Genomic DNA, 13887 nt, shown 5'->3' with positions numbered 1-13887 from the left:
AAGTTTTGCATTAATGACTAAAATTCTAAGAAACACTTTTGGTCACAACAAAAGAAACACAACTATTTGTAGTGTGTCATGAATTCCTTTCAATGTCACAAAAATAGCTATAGGCCTATATATTTCTGTCCATAGCTTTGACTATATTATATAGATTGGATAAAGTGTTCATGGCGTATCTAGTTGAATAGTCAGAGCAGTGGGGCGTTTTTCCCGCTGCTATTGGCTATACAACCGGGAGAGGCGTGGCTCCGTTAGACAAAACATTCAACGCGCCTCGGTCTTAACCATACAAACAGCCGTTAAACTCCATAGAAGGAGGTCTCAACCATACAGAAAAGCAGCAGCTATAGACCAGCACCCCTATCATACATTTATTTTGACAGTGTGCACATCCTGCACACACTTATTCTGCAATAACTGACAGTATTTGTTAGTGTTTCGTCCTGTTCTGGTCCTAAATCAGCAGCTATGGATTTGGTGTGGCTGGTGTGTTTGGCTGTGAGCTTCGGAACCTGGTTCGTCTCTGCAGAGAGACACAGCGTCTTCTGGAATAGCACAAACCCAAAGTAGGTGTTCTTAATCTTTTTCTCTCTCTCTGTGTGTGTGTGTGTGTGTGTGTTTGTTTACGCGCGCGTGTTGTGCGTATTTTGGTGTAGCACACATTAAAAGTGTGTGTGATTTCTGTTTACGCGCACCTAGTACTCTACTCACTTTGAGAATGCTTATCTGAGAATGCTTATCTGACACTATACTAGGCCTACTCAAGTACACTTTCTGTCAGGGGATAAATACTGTTTGCGTCTCATCCACTCAATGGATCGCCTAGGCGCTGAATTTCCTCGGTTCTTTATCAGACATCCCACCCCACTGGACACACACCGCATGGTTGAATCAACGTTGATTGCACTTCAATTCAAGGAAATTATGTTGAACCAAGGTGGAATAGAAGTTGACATCTGGATTTTGGTATTGCTTTTATTTCTTCCACTTGTAGTATATTAGCTGTAGGCTGTGTGCCTTGTTGTATTAGCTGTCTGCTTGCCCCTTTAACCAGGTAACATAATTGTAATTAGGTTATGGTAGGGCAATCGCGCAGCAGGGCATAAACAGAGAACAAGGGGAAGATTGGGAACGAATTCTGAGACAGCTGGAGAGACAGAATCGACCATATATATGATCTCGATACATAGACCGACTCCCTCACACAGCATAAAAATAAAGCCTGAACCACATCGACCTGAGTGTCTGAATACAGACTGTATGTCTGTGTTTCACTCTATTGGTACTTCTGACAGTCTGACACTTCAGCTCTCCAAGAGGGGGGAGGGGGGAGATGTCCAATGCTGATTGTTTTGGGGTCAGAAATTGTAATGCTACCCTGCCACTCAGTGGGATCAATGGAGCTTGACAGGCGTATGCGAGGCCGCGTGAGTTATTGAGCTTTTAAGCACAGAGCTAAAGATGGTGAGAAAGAAGGATGGTTTATTTTATAGAGAAAATGGACAAAGACTGAGGGGTCACGGTTTCAGCCGACTCTGGGTCGACGTTATTGTACCTTCTTATCGCAAGTTCAGATGCCATTACGGCCTATTTGTGTTACCTTAATTCGATTTGCACTTTCTCTGTAGCCTAATTCTCCTTAGGCCAATGATGATGACAGAGCACTAAATTAGATTTCATATGAAATGGGAAAGACATTGGTTTTGTAATTGGTTTAATGATGTGAGCACAGGAAAATGTTGTTGACTAGTCATACCTTGTCATGAGTTGTGACGAAATGGGTTTTGTCGGTGTGAGTCAGCCGTGTACTTTACCTGTTCCGTACGCAGGTCTGACTTTACCTGGGTTTGTCGGTATGACATCACTGAGACGGTGGCTCGAGCACAAGGAACACGACTTCTGTTGATCAGGTGACATGAGGGGGAGAAAAGAACTGAAGAGAAGGACATCTGAACCAAACTCTTAGTCCATAATGAGAAAATAAAGGTTATAAAGGAGAAATCAGAGTTCTGGGTCAAGTGAGAATTGCTATAAATGCAGAGAAATACAGAAAGAACACTTGAGGGGCAGTGGTCTGAGTCAGTGTGTGTTTAACTATACTTGTGAGGACCAGAAGTCCCCACCAGAATAGTAAACAAACATTTGACCAACTGGGGACATTTTGTTGATCCCCACAAGATCAATTGTTATTTCTAGGGTTAGTTTTAGGGTTAGGATAAGGGTACGGGTTAGGGTTCGGGGTTAACCTTGTCCCCACTAGTTTAGCTGTGCAAGACTGTGTTCTTTAATCTGGCTCTGGACTACATTCCCACTGTAACTTGCGTTGCATAACAACATCAACAACAACAACAATCATAATGTACACTAATCCTTTTCGTAGCAGACTAAAGATAGACTAACACACAACCAGACAGAGAAATATGTTCACACGTCACATGCACTGTAGACACAAACAAGCACGTTCAGACACACACTCACTTACACATTGACACATTGTCACATATTAACAAAAACAAACTACATGGAAACTGGCCGCACCAGTTTGATGTGGGAGCAGTGATGCTCAGTGTCCACTGAAGACTGATAACTATTACTCATGACACAAGCTCTACTCACATTCTGTACTGCATGTCTCTCACACACACACACCGTTTTTTTCCCCCAGACGTCTTTATCTAAAGTCTCTGAAAACCTCCAATTGGAACTCAGTGAATGTGGTTTTCAGAAGAAGAATAATCACTGTTAAAAATGAGGACATAATCCTAGTCTGGCCCGTACCCACCTGCTATTGTTACCACATTTTCACTGTATAATCCTTCGTCCTTCTCTTTAATCCCTCGTTCTCAGTTACCATCTTTATTTTTCAACTTTCTCTTTCTCTCTGGGCTTTCAGAAAACTGCCCAATCTGGTCCCTCAACTGTTGTCCCACTTTACACTGTCTCAACCACCTGATTCACTCCCATGGGATCACTGAGTCTAATTGGTTCCTGGCTGATTGATCTAAGGCGATCAGGTGTAAACTGATGTTTACTGACTGACTTCAGATGGTAGCACACAGTTGTCAGTCTCTGACCTGACTGGTGTAGAAACTGGTTTTTCGCAGTCTGTTCCAACCTTGTTATAGCCTGGTGTGTGTGTGTGTGTGTGTGTGTGTGTGTGTGTGTGTGTGTGTGTGTGTGTGTGTGTGTGTGTGTGTGTGTGTGTGTGTGTGTGTGTGTGTGTGTGTGTGTGTGTGTGTGTGTGTGTGTGTGTGTGTGTGTGTGTGTGTGTGTGTGTGTGTGTGTGTGTGTGTGTGTGTGTGTGTGTGTGTGTGTGTGTGAGAGAGAGAGAGAGACTGGGCTTGTTTCGACCTGATCCAACAGTTTAATCATTAGTTCTGGCGCAATGCCTTGTTACTGGAAGTGTTTTTTTGTTTTTGACTGAGGGTGAGTGTGTAGTGTTGCCTGAACTCCAATGTCAGAGAAAGGGAGGGGCCCTATATGTAGGCGATATTACGGAGCACTGGTAAATCAGTGAGTCACACGCATGCACTCACACTCTCTCGGGGCAGGAGGGAGGAGGTGGGTGTTAATATTAGTAGCAGCCAGCATTCCACACTTCCCCTGTTACTATACTCAACTCTGTCAGCTGTGTTCGACCCCCCCCCCCCCGCCCCTTGTCGCTGTGCCTTCTCTCTGTACCTGTCCGTTCATCTCTCCATCGCCACTCCCTCTTCTCCACACCAGCTGCGTCTTCTCCAGCTTGTTATTTCCTGACCACTTCTCTCTTTCTCACTATCTCTGTTTCCATGAGTTCATCTCTATCACGTATTCATGTTCTCCTCTCCTATATAGCTAGATATTTCCAATTCTCTGTCTTCTTTTGTCTTTCTCTCGTGTTGTGTTGAGGTGTTGGGCTTGTCTGAACAGATATGTCCTAAAGGAAGAGGTTTAGGGTTGTGGTGGCTGGTGGGGGAAGAGGGCGGTGTGGTTGTAAAGTTAAATGTGTGATTTTCTTCTCTGTTGTAAAGCTCTTCTTTCCTCTGGCTATATTCCCCCCTCTCTATTCTATATTCCCCTCTCTCTATTCTATATTCCCCTCTCTCTATTCTATATTCCCCCCTCTCTATTCTATATTCCCCCCTCTCTATTCTATATTCCCCCCTCTCTATTCTATATTCCCCCCTCTCTATTCTATATTCCCCCCTCTCTATTCTATATTCCCCCCTCTCTATTCTATATTCCCCCCTCTCTATTCTATATTCCCCCCTCTCTATTCTGAAACCCTCCCCTCTCTTTCCCCCTCCCTTCTCTATTCTGAAGTCTTTCTTATCTATTTTATCTAATCTATCCACCTACCTTTCAATTCAAGGGGCTTTAGGCATAGGAAACATATGTTAACATTGCCAAAGCAAGTCTCTCTCTCCCTCCCACCTCATCTGTTGCTCTGGGTCTCTAATCCCTCAGCAAAATGAGGGGGAAATACACGCGCACACACAGATTACAGACGATCTGAGCTGTAATCTGACTAGCTGACCTATAGACAGTAAAATCGTCATTCTGCTGCTTTTTATATTTAGAATAGATTATATCCCTGTTATCTCTCTGGCGTAATGTGTGTGTGTGTGTGTTAGTAAATCTGAAGCTCCTTAAATATGTAGAGGGACATATCCTACATAGAACAATCAGTTAAAGGAGCCAATAGGATTGCTCCAGTCAGTCAGCTACACAGTGTCTAGTTCTGTCCATTCAATCACATCTAGGTATATAGCTTGTTTCCTGCTGACATAACAGCTGTCTTACCTAACACTCACACACACACATTATCATGGATGTAACACAAAACAATGTTTTGCCGTGTTAAAAATAAATACTTTAATTAGCACCCCCTGGGCCCCCTTCCATCTCAGCTCTTCCTCTCGCCTCCTTATCTATGGTCCAGACTTCCTCTCTCTCCGTCAGTTCCTCTCTCTCTCTCAGACCCTGCTCTGTTTTCCTGAGTAATTTTCCACACAGATCACAGCAGCTTGCTGTGTCTCCCCACTGTTATTGTTTGTCTCAATTCTACAATACTGAGGACTGCTTTATCCTCACGTTATCACATTGTGTGTGTAGGGTCATGTTTGTGTGTGTCCAGTATCATCTCATGTAGTGTTTCAGAGATGGCTCTCTGTTGCCCCCTAAGGGCCACTTCCAGTCTCAGCTCAGGCCTGACTGACTTCTCTGTTTGAAGCAGCTGGGATATTTCCAACGATAATTTTTGCAATTCATGACATTCACTTTGAATGAATGAAAATAGTTTTGACCCCAACCGTGTTATTCTGTATAATCCAGATTGAACCAGGGTTAGTTGGAATGTTATTGCCCTGGTTGAGAGACCTGTGAGTCTAGTTCTCCTCATTGACCCAAACCAAGCTGCATATCTAGTAACCTGCCAACATGTAGCCTTTTTCTACTCATCTGAAAGAGAGAGTTGGGAACAGAAAGCGGGGGATGGATAAAAGAGAGGAAGGGATTTGTGTTGAGAAATTAGGCTGTCATGAAGAGCTCTGATATTATGTTACCTTTTTTAAGAGCAAGGGAAGAATAGAGGAGGGATGAACGGAAGGGGATGGGTTAATTTAAAGCGCATAAAGGAGAGACGGAGAGATGGGACATGGATGAATAGATGGCTGGCTGGAGGGAGGGGAGAAAAGGTTGTGTTGACATTTTTAAAGGCTCTCAAACCCTGCAATTCCTTGTAAAGAATCACACATACCATGAATAGAGGTGGTGGTAAGTGGAGTCTGGATGCGATAATGGTGGTTGGGACAGAATGATTAGACTCCTGTTATTCTGATCTTTTGGAGCGTGACAGACAGAAGAATGACCTCTTTGGAACTCTCCTCTCAGGAGAGAATGTGGGAGATCAGAGTGTTCTAGAGAGGTTCTACTAGGGTAGTTAGTGTATAATACTATATTAGTACATACAACAACTAAAACCCAGATTACAACGAACAGGCCTATATCCTCTTGAGTTGAGGTGTGAATGTGGGATACCACAGTTAATTAATAGGTTGATTTATATGCCTGTGTGTGCAGATTTTATAGTTGTATGGTGTGAGAGCATTCTATATGGGAAACACAGGAGGGGTGGTAGGGAGAGAAAAGAGATGGGCCTATAAGAAGGGAAGAGAAGAGAGGGATGTGATAACAGCAAGAGATGAGGAGAGGACTTCAAAGCTGTTGAGAACTTAATGAGGTGTTAAACTCACCCAATCACCCTACTGTCATAACCACACACACACACACAAACATCTGTGACAGTAGCAGCTCTGAGAACTGTTCAGTTCAGAGGAGAGGTGAAGGGAGACTACCTTCCATCCTGGCTGTTTACACACACCTCAGTGAGACAAAGACACACACACACACACACACACACACACACACACCTCAGTGAGACAGACAGACAGACACACAGGCTCTGGTCTGCCCTGATAAACACATGTGCTCAAGTGCCTGGGGTGTGAGGCGGCCTGAATTCTGGTATTCAGAGAACCTCTCTCTCCCTCACTCCCCTGCCTCTCACACACGCGTAGCTATCACATTAACGCAACTCTCACTCTCCTGTGAACTGTCAGTCAGAGTAGAAGGACGAAGGAGAGGGAAAGACGAGAGAAAGACGATACTGTTCGGAGGGAGGGAGGAAGGGGTGCTTGTGTTCCAGTTGTGAGTCTGGCCCTGTGTCAACTGGCTTCAATCAGCTGGACTTCTCCCAGATCCCTAGGCTGAGATTGCTCACACACTCACACAACCCCTCCCATTGATAAGTACGACCGTCAACGTTACTGGAAATCTAGCTTCATCATGATTATTGTATTATGGGCAACATGGACCACGTGCAAAATGCTGTGAGCCATAGTAGCTACAACACACCTCACCTTATCACATCTATATCAGCCTCTACTAGTGAGCAGAGGACACTGAGCACAGCCTTGGGGCTAGAGGGGGTGAAGGGTGGGGGGCAGACTGGAGTCTAGTCAGCTCCAGGGTTTATGTCTTTGGGGGGAGGGGTAATTACACCCTATTCAGAACCCCTCCTCCCTTTGTGGGCAACAGCTTGGCCCCAGACCCCAGATAGCTTTTAATTAAGTAGGCTCCAGAAGAGCGACAAAGGGAGATCTGAAAGTGTGATTGTTTGTAGTGACTGAGATTAGCAACAGAATGTGTGTTTTGACAGCTTTGGACAGGAACATGTTTTTAAGGAGAAGCTGTGGTTACTGTGGAAATCAGGTGGATTCCATTCAGTTAGGAAAGTCTCTTCACTCTACTGTAGCGGTGCAGTTCTCTCGTGCCGTTCGTCTCAACCCTGTCATTACCAGTCTGAGTCAAAGAAATAAGAAAGGAACACAGATTTGTTTGTCAATTAAGCGCTTGAACTGCAGACCGGCGTGTGTGCATGCGAAGGCTAAGCCAAAGATATCATCCTGTTTTGAAGTGGTGTGAGAGGCTAATCTAGCTGTTAGCCCTGGCTAATGAGCCTAGGGACGTGCTCTGCTAACAATACATGTTGTGACAGGCAGGTTACTCTCTCTGTCTCTCTCTCACACACACACACACACACACACACACACAGTGGCAGGGGGGTTAGAGACCCACATGGAGCCAGTGTGTCTGTCACTTAAGAAGGACAACAACAGTAGAGAAAGGAGGGATGAAAGGAGGGAGGCAGGATACCAGATACCTCCTGTTCTAGGCTTTGATGCTTGGGCACACACCAACACAACATAAACATGTATGAACTGGGTTCTTCACACTGTCTCTCTCACACAAAGCTAGTGTATACATTACTATGAGCCCTTCCTCCCTAATTAAAGTGCCACCAGCTGCCTGTGATACAGAAGCTCTCTCTCGGCACAGAACACACCCGGAGTATGTGGCAGGGTGTTTGTGCTGCGGCCTGTGTGGATGTCTGTTCAGCCCAGGGCTGGGAACCAATGAGACTATGACGTGCATATTTTACTGATTACATCCTCAGGGATAACAAGCTCTTACCCACAAACTCAACCTCTCTTCCAGAAAAGTGTGTGTGTGTGTGTACCCTGCCAGCACCACTGACTCCACTCGCCAACACAACTCATAGTCCCTGTGTGAGCTGAATCCTAATAGGCCTGGAGGACAGCTGGAAAGCACTGTTTTAATTTGATACCCAGATACAGCACTTTGTTTCTTTCATCACTTTAACCTTCCTTCCTCCCAGAAATAAAGTTCCACTGCTCTACCCACTGTTCTAGGGTTTATTTCATGAGGTGTGTGTGTGTGTGTGTGTGTGACATTTGTGTCCTTTCACGTGTATACCTCAGTAGATTGGAGGGGTTGACTGGAGGGAAGGAGGGACAAACAACAACAGTTAGAATCTAGAACCGAGATGGAGGGAAAGAGTCATAAAGTCAAGGGAGGGTTAAAATGAAAAGGAACAGAAAGAGAGACTGTCTCCACCTCCCTCAATATTTATTTTTCATGGAGGGAGGAGAAAGAAGTAGGAAGAGACAGAATCAGGGGTGAAGAGTCACTAGAGGAGTAAAAAGTCACACCCACTGACACTCCAACAGGTGCAGAGGGAACGAAAGGGAGGGAGAGGGACAGAGAGATAACTAACCCATTCAAATGACTTGTGTAGGAAGGGAGAGAAAGAGATTAAATGACGTGTGCAGACAGTGCATATAGATGACAGACAGAGAGAGGAGAAACTGCCACTCAGAATCTTGTCTCCATGGACACAGCTGGCCAGTGAAACTCTACTCTTAAAACAACATGAGTGGAACGCTCCAGAAAACAGATGAGAGGGAGAGAGTTAAAGAGGGATATGCAGAAAGAGTGTAGGCGTGTAGTGGTGTGTTCTTGTCTAAATAAATACATCAAACAAGTTCAGCCAGTGACTCCTGATTGGCTACTCACTAATTCTCATTGTCTGGGTGACAGGTCTACACCAGGACTCACGCAATCACACACACACACACACACACCACACACACACACACACACACACACACACACACACACACACACACACTGTCTCTTTGAGCTGAGTCTTAACAGCTTTTTTTGTTTGATTGTCCGTGAGTGTGTTTATTATGAGAGTGTGTGTTTGAGGAAGTCGGTTCTTCCATGCGTGTTTGTTCATGTGAGTGGAACAGCCCACACAAACATGGGCTCAACTCTGTCATCCGACTGGGAATGGGCCATGATGATATTTCATAATGTTACGTTTGTTCCTTCGGTCAGTCAGAGATGACTACTAGATGTAAGGTCATCTAAAGATAATAGCCAGCCATGTCACTAAGCACTCTCCTTCTCTTCTCTCTCTCCCTAGTTTCCTATGGGATGAGTTCACAGTGGAGGTGAAAATCAACGACTACCTGGACATCATCTGTCCTCACTACACGCGCGGGGAGCTGCCGTCCCAGGAGGCCGAGCGGTACGTGCTGTACATGGTGGAGAAGGAGGACTATGAGGTGTGTAAACCCCACTCCTTCGACCAGCTGCGTTGGGAATGTTCCCGGCCCTTCGCCGCCCACGCCCCCGAGAGGTTCTCCGAGAAGTTCCAGCGCTTCACCCCCTTCACCCTGGGCAAGGAGTTCAAACAGGGAGAGAGCTACTACTATATCTGTACGTTTAACAATACTATAGTAGTACTACTACACATTTACTAATACCACTACTATCTATGTGCAGTACCTCTGAATGAATACTACCACTTAACTGTACAATAGACTACTCTAACACAATGCTTGGGTATTTGTACTAAACTTCCCTCTCTTCTCCCTCTTCAGCCAAGCCGCTGCATCACCACGGCCAGGAGTGTCTGAGGCTGAAGGTGGATGTGGTTGGACCTCATGGTGAGCTCCATTCCCGTCTCCCTCAACATGCTAGCATTAGCCTCTGTTAGGAAAACCCTCTAAAGGCTAAAGCTATGGTAGCATTAGCTTCCGTTCACATTAATGGCTAGGCTTAGTGTTCCCCATATTCAGTGGTGTTCCCGTTGGGTGTTCATACAATCAAGTTCTTACCAATGACTTCTTGTCTTCTACAGGCTCTGGGAAGGCCAAGACTGACAAAGTCAAGGATGGAGCGATGGAGAAAGTGATGGATGGAGGAAAGGGAAAGATGGGAGGAGGAGGAGTGCACAACCCCTCCAACAGGCTTCCAGCCGGTACGTCTCCCATCTGTCCATCCAGAGAGACTGTCAGATGTACAGCATTGACTCTGGATACTAGAAGTACAGTAGAATTGTTCCACTTGTTTCTGATAATAACATGTTCTCTCTCTCTCTCCAGATGACCCTACTGTGTTGGAGCCTAAGGTCCAGAAGAGTGTGGGTAGTTCAGGTGTTCAGCTGGTCTCCCTGTCGGTCTTCTTCACCCTGTCCCCCGTCCTACTATCCCTCTTACTATATCGACACTGAGTTACAGACCTAGCTACAACAGAGACACTGTCAACCCAATGCTGGACATTGGCACAGAGAAGATTTTTATAGATATTTTTATATTTGCAACTGGACTGAGCTCGTGTGTGTGTGTGTGATTGGAACGTGGATCGTTCCAGAGACGAGGATCTTCAAGAGTATTTTGTGAAGGATGTTTTTGTAAATGAAAGAGGATGGATGCTATTCCCCTTTTCACTCCATTTGATCTGTATGGACACTTGGAAACCCCACTGACTCTGGAACAGATCTAACTGGAAACGTGATGTACTAATCATTATTAGAAAACTGACAAAGGGATAACTGTTTTCATGATTACCCTGAATTGAATTGTAACAGTGATATACACTGAGTGAAAAAACATGATCAATACCTTCCTAATATTGAGTTGCACCCCCCTTTTGCCCTCAAAAGCCTCAATTCGTCAGGGCATGGACTCTACAATGTGTCGAAAGTCTTCCACAGGGATGCTGGTCCATGTTGACTCCAATGCTTCCCACAGTTGTGTCAAGTTGGCTGGATGTCCTTTGAGTGGTGAAAGATTCTTGATATACACACAAGAAACTGTTGAGCGTGAAAAACCCAGCAGTGTGCAGTTCTTAACACTCAAACCGGTGTGCCTGGCACCTACTACCATACCACCTTCAAAGGCACTTCAATAATTTGTCTTGCCCATTCAAACTCTGAATGGCACACATAAACAAGCCATGTCTCAATTGTCTCAAGGCTTAAGAATCCTTTGTTAACCTGTCTCCTCCCCTTCATCTACACTGATTGAAGTGGATTTAGCAAGTGACATCATAGCTTTCACCTGGTCAGTCTGACATGGAAAGAGCAGGTGCTCCTAATGTTTTGTACACTCAGTGTATAATGTGGGTACATATTCTTTGTTCAATCTGAAACAGTTTGAGCCAAAGCCTACACTAGTCCTCTGAAACGGCCTCATGTTTCCTCCTCTACATGTAGAGACTATTGATGTATATAGATGTATGTGTATTAACTGACCTTCCTCTAAGCACGGTTTATGTCTTGTTTAGTATACTAGCTACTCAGGTCAATGGGGATGTTTCTTCTTGACATGTCACTAAAATCAAACTAAAGTGCATTTGTCACGTGCACAGGGTAAAGCAGGTGTGAACAGTACAGTAAAATGCTTACTTGCAAGCTCTTCCTCAACAATGCAGTATTCTATTATAATTCACTGTACAAAACCCAATGATGTGACCGATGCATACTCTAAAGCACAGATTAGCACACACTAGAACAAAACACACATTCTGTTGTAGATATACACATATCTACATAACCAGATCCTCTGTCATTGAGATGGTACAACAACTTCTAGTGAACAAATTGGGATTGTTTTAGACATTGCTGGTTTGCTTTTGTATGTCTTTATGGTTTAGTGTTGAACAGATGAGTGTATAGGAACGAGATGGAGGGAATGGGAGTTGAGGGGAAGGAGGAGAGCAAAGCGGTAATGACAGGATTCTGAGAGGGTGTTGTGATTGCATGGAGGCTGGGAGCTGTGCTTCCTTCCTTTACTGATGGGCATTCATCGCATACTCTGATATACTGTAAACAACGTCACACAAACAACATACCCGGTACACTGGATATTATGGTGTGTGTGCAGCACTGTAGGTTGGTGGCACCCTAATTGGGGAGAACTGATTCGTGGTAATGACTGGAGTGGAATCGGTGGAATGGTATCTCATACATAAACACATGGTTTCCAGGTGTTTGATTCCATTCGCTCCGTTCCGGACATTATTATGAGCCGTCCTCCCCTCAGCAGCCTCCTGTGGTTTACAAGTGTTACACAAAATGCAGAGGAAATCCCTACATACACACTGTATTGTAACTTGTTTTTGTAAATGTTTGTATGGAAAATTTGTACATAGAAAAATATGTAAATAACAGCATTTGTTTGAAATGTGAGAACTTTAATGTAATTAAAAAACAGTGATATAATAAATCTGACTTGAGTGCTTTCAATTCTCACATTTTATAGCCAAAGGTAAAGAAATTGATGGTCACACTTTCAAAGTTTTTACTTTTGACACAATTCACAGCTGGAGTTTAAAACTTTCACTGCAACATTCTGACATTTGTTTTGATGGTTGAAAGGTGACTCTCCAAGCCCATCCATCTGCTCTCTGAAGAAATATCACCCTTTCGCCAACTCCCCTCATGTCTTTCCCGTGCTCTTCTCTCCTTCCCTCGCTTTTGCTGTTTCTGTCTTTCATCCTGGGCTGGTTTTCCCTGGCCATAACATCACAGCCCTATGGCCAAATGTTGGTGTGAAGAGGGATGAGAGAGATACTATTTGGCCCTAAACAGAGAGTACACAGTGGCAGCATACCTGACCACTGTGACTGCCCCAAACTTAAGGAAAGCCTTGTGTAACGAGTCCGCTGAGAGTCGGGAAGCAAGTGTTTTAATAAATAAACAACTAAATACCAAACAAGAAACGCACAGACATGACACTGGAACAGAAATGATGACGCCTGGGGAAGGAACCAAAGGGAGTGACATATATAGGGAAGGTAATCAGGGAAGTGATGGAGTCCAGGTGATTCTGATGACGCGCAGGTCCGTGCCACGATGGTGACAGGTGTGTGCCATAACGAGCAGCCTGGTGACCGAGAGGGCACACACGTGACACTTTGACTATGTACAGACTCCGTGAGCATAGCCTTGCTATTGAGAAAGGCTGCCGTAGTCAGACCTGGCTCTCAAGAGAAGACAGGCTATGTGCACACTGCCCACAAAATTAGGTGGAAACCGAGCTGCACTTCCTAACCTCCTGTCAAATGTATGACCATATTGGAGACACATATTTCCCTCAGATTACACAGATCCACAAAGTATTTGAAAACAAATCAGATTTTGATAAACTTCCATATCTACTGGGTGAAATAGCACAGTGTGCCATCACAGCAGCAATATTTGTGACCTGTTGCCACAAGATAAGGGCAACCAGTGAAGAACAAACACCATTGTAAATACAACCCATATTTATGTTTATTTATTTTCCCTTTTGTACTTTAACCATTTGCACATCGTTACAACACTGTATATATACACATAATGACATGTGTAATGTCTTTAATCTTTTGGAACTTCTGTAATGAGTGTACTGTTAACTGTTCATTTTTATTGTTTATTTCACTTTTGTATGTTATGTATTTCACTTGCTTTGGCAATGTCGACATGTTTCCCATTCCAATAAAGCCCTTTGAATTTAATTGAGGGAGGGAGGGAGGGGAGAGACAAGATAGTGAACAAAAGGGCAAGGGAGAGTATGAGGGAGAGAGCGAGAGTAGCACTTTCATACCCAGGTGTCAATTTGCTCATGGTCTCCTGTCACCCCTCTCTCTTCCCCCTGTGCTCTCTCAAATTATTATTTTTCTTTTCAATTCAAGGGGCTTTATTGGCAT

General features: G+C 44.4%; 1 protein-coding gene across 1 annotated transcript; it reads left to right on the top strand.

Annotated features, from left to right (window-relative positions):
• The first annotated feature begins 302 nt into the window (after positions 1–302).
• Positions 303–12422, top strand: LOC106574320 (ephrin-A1-like). The gene is made up of 5 exons (XM_045718916.2): positions 303–569; positions 9335–9630; positions 9795–9860; positions 10055–10174; positions 10299–12422. Exons 1-5 carry the CDS (start codon positions 472–474, stop codon positions 10424–10426), a joined length of 708 nt encoding a protein of 235 aa, XP_045574872.1. The 5' UTR covers positions 303–471; the 3' UTR covers positions 10427–12422.
• The last annotated feature ends 1465 nt before the right edge of the window (positions 12423–13887 follow it).

The sequence above is a fragment of the Salmo salar genome, chromosome 05 (genome assembly GCF_965601325.2).
Source record: "Salmo salar chromosome 05, fSalSal1, whole genome shotgun sequence".
Taxonomy (NCBI): Eukaryota; Metazoa; Chordata; class Actinopteri; order Salmoniformes; family Salmonidae; genus Salmo; species Salmo salar.
The sequence above is the reverse complement of the archived record's forward strand: the minus strand, read 5'-3'. Positions and strand labels throughout refer to the sequence as shown.

Bases quoted from the DNA above. Each gene is read 5' to 3' on its own strand.
- LOC106574320 (XM_045718916.2), top strand. From the start codon at position 472: ATGGATTTGGTGTGGCTGGTGTGTTTGGCTGTGAGCTTCGGAACCTGG. The intron at 570-9,334 runs GTAGGTGTTCTT...CTCTCTCCCTAG, and splicing joins TGGAATAGCACAAACCCAAA to TTTCCTATGGGATGAGTTCA. The intron at 9,861-10,054 runs GTGAGCTCCATT...TGTCTTCTACAG, and splicing joins GGATGTGGTTGGACCTCATG to GCTCTGGGAAGGCCAAGACT.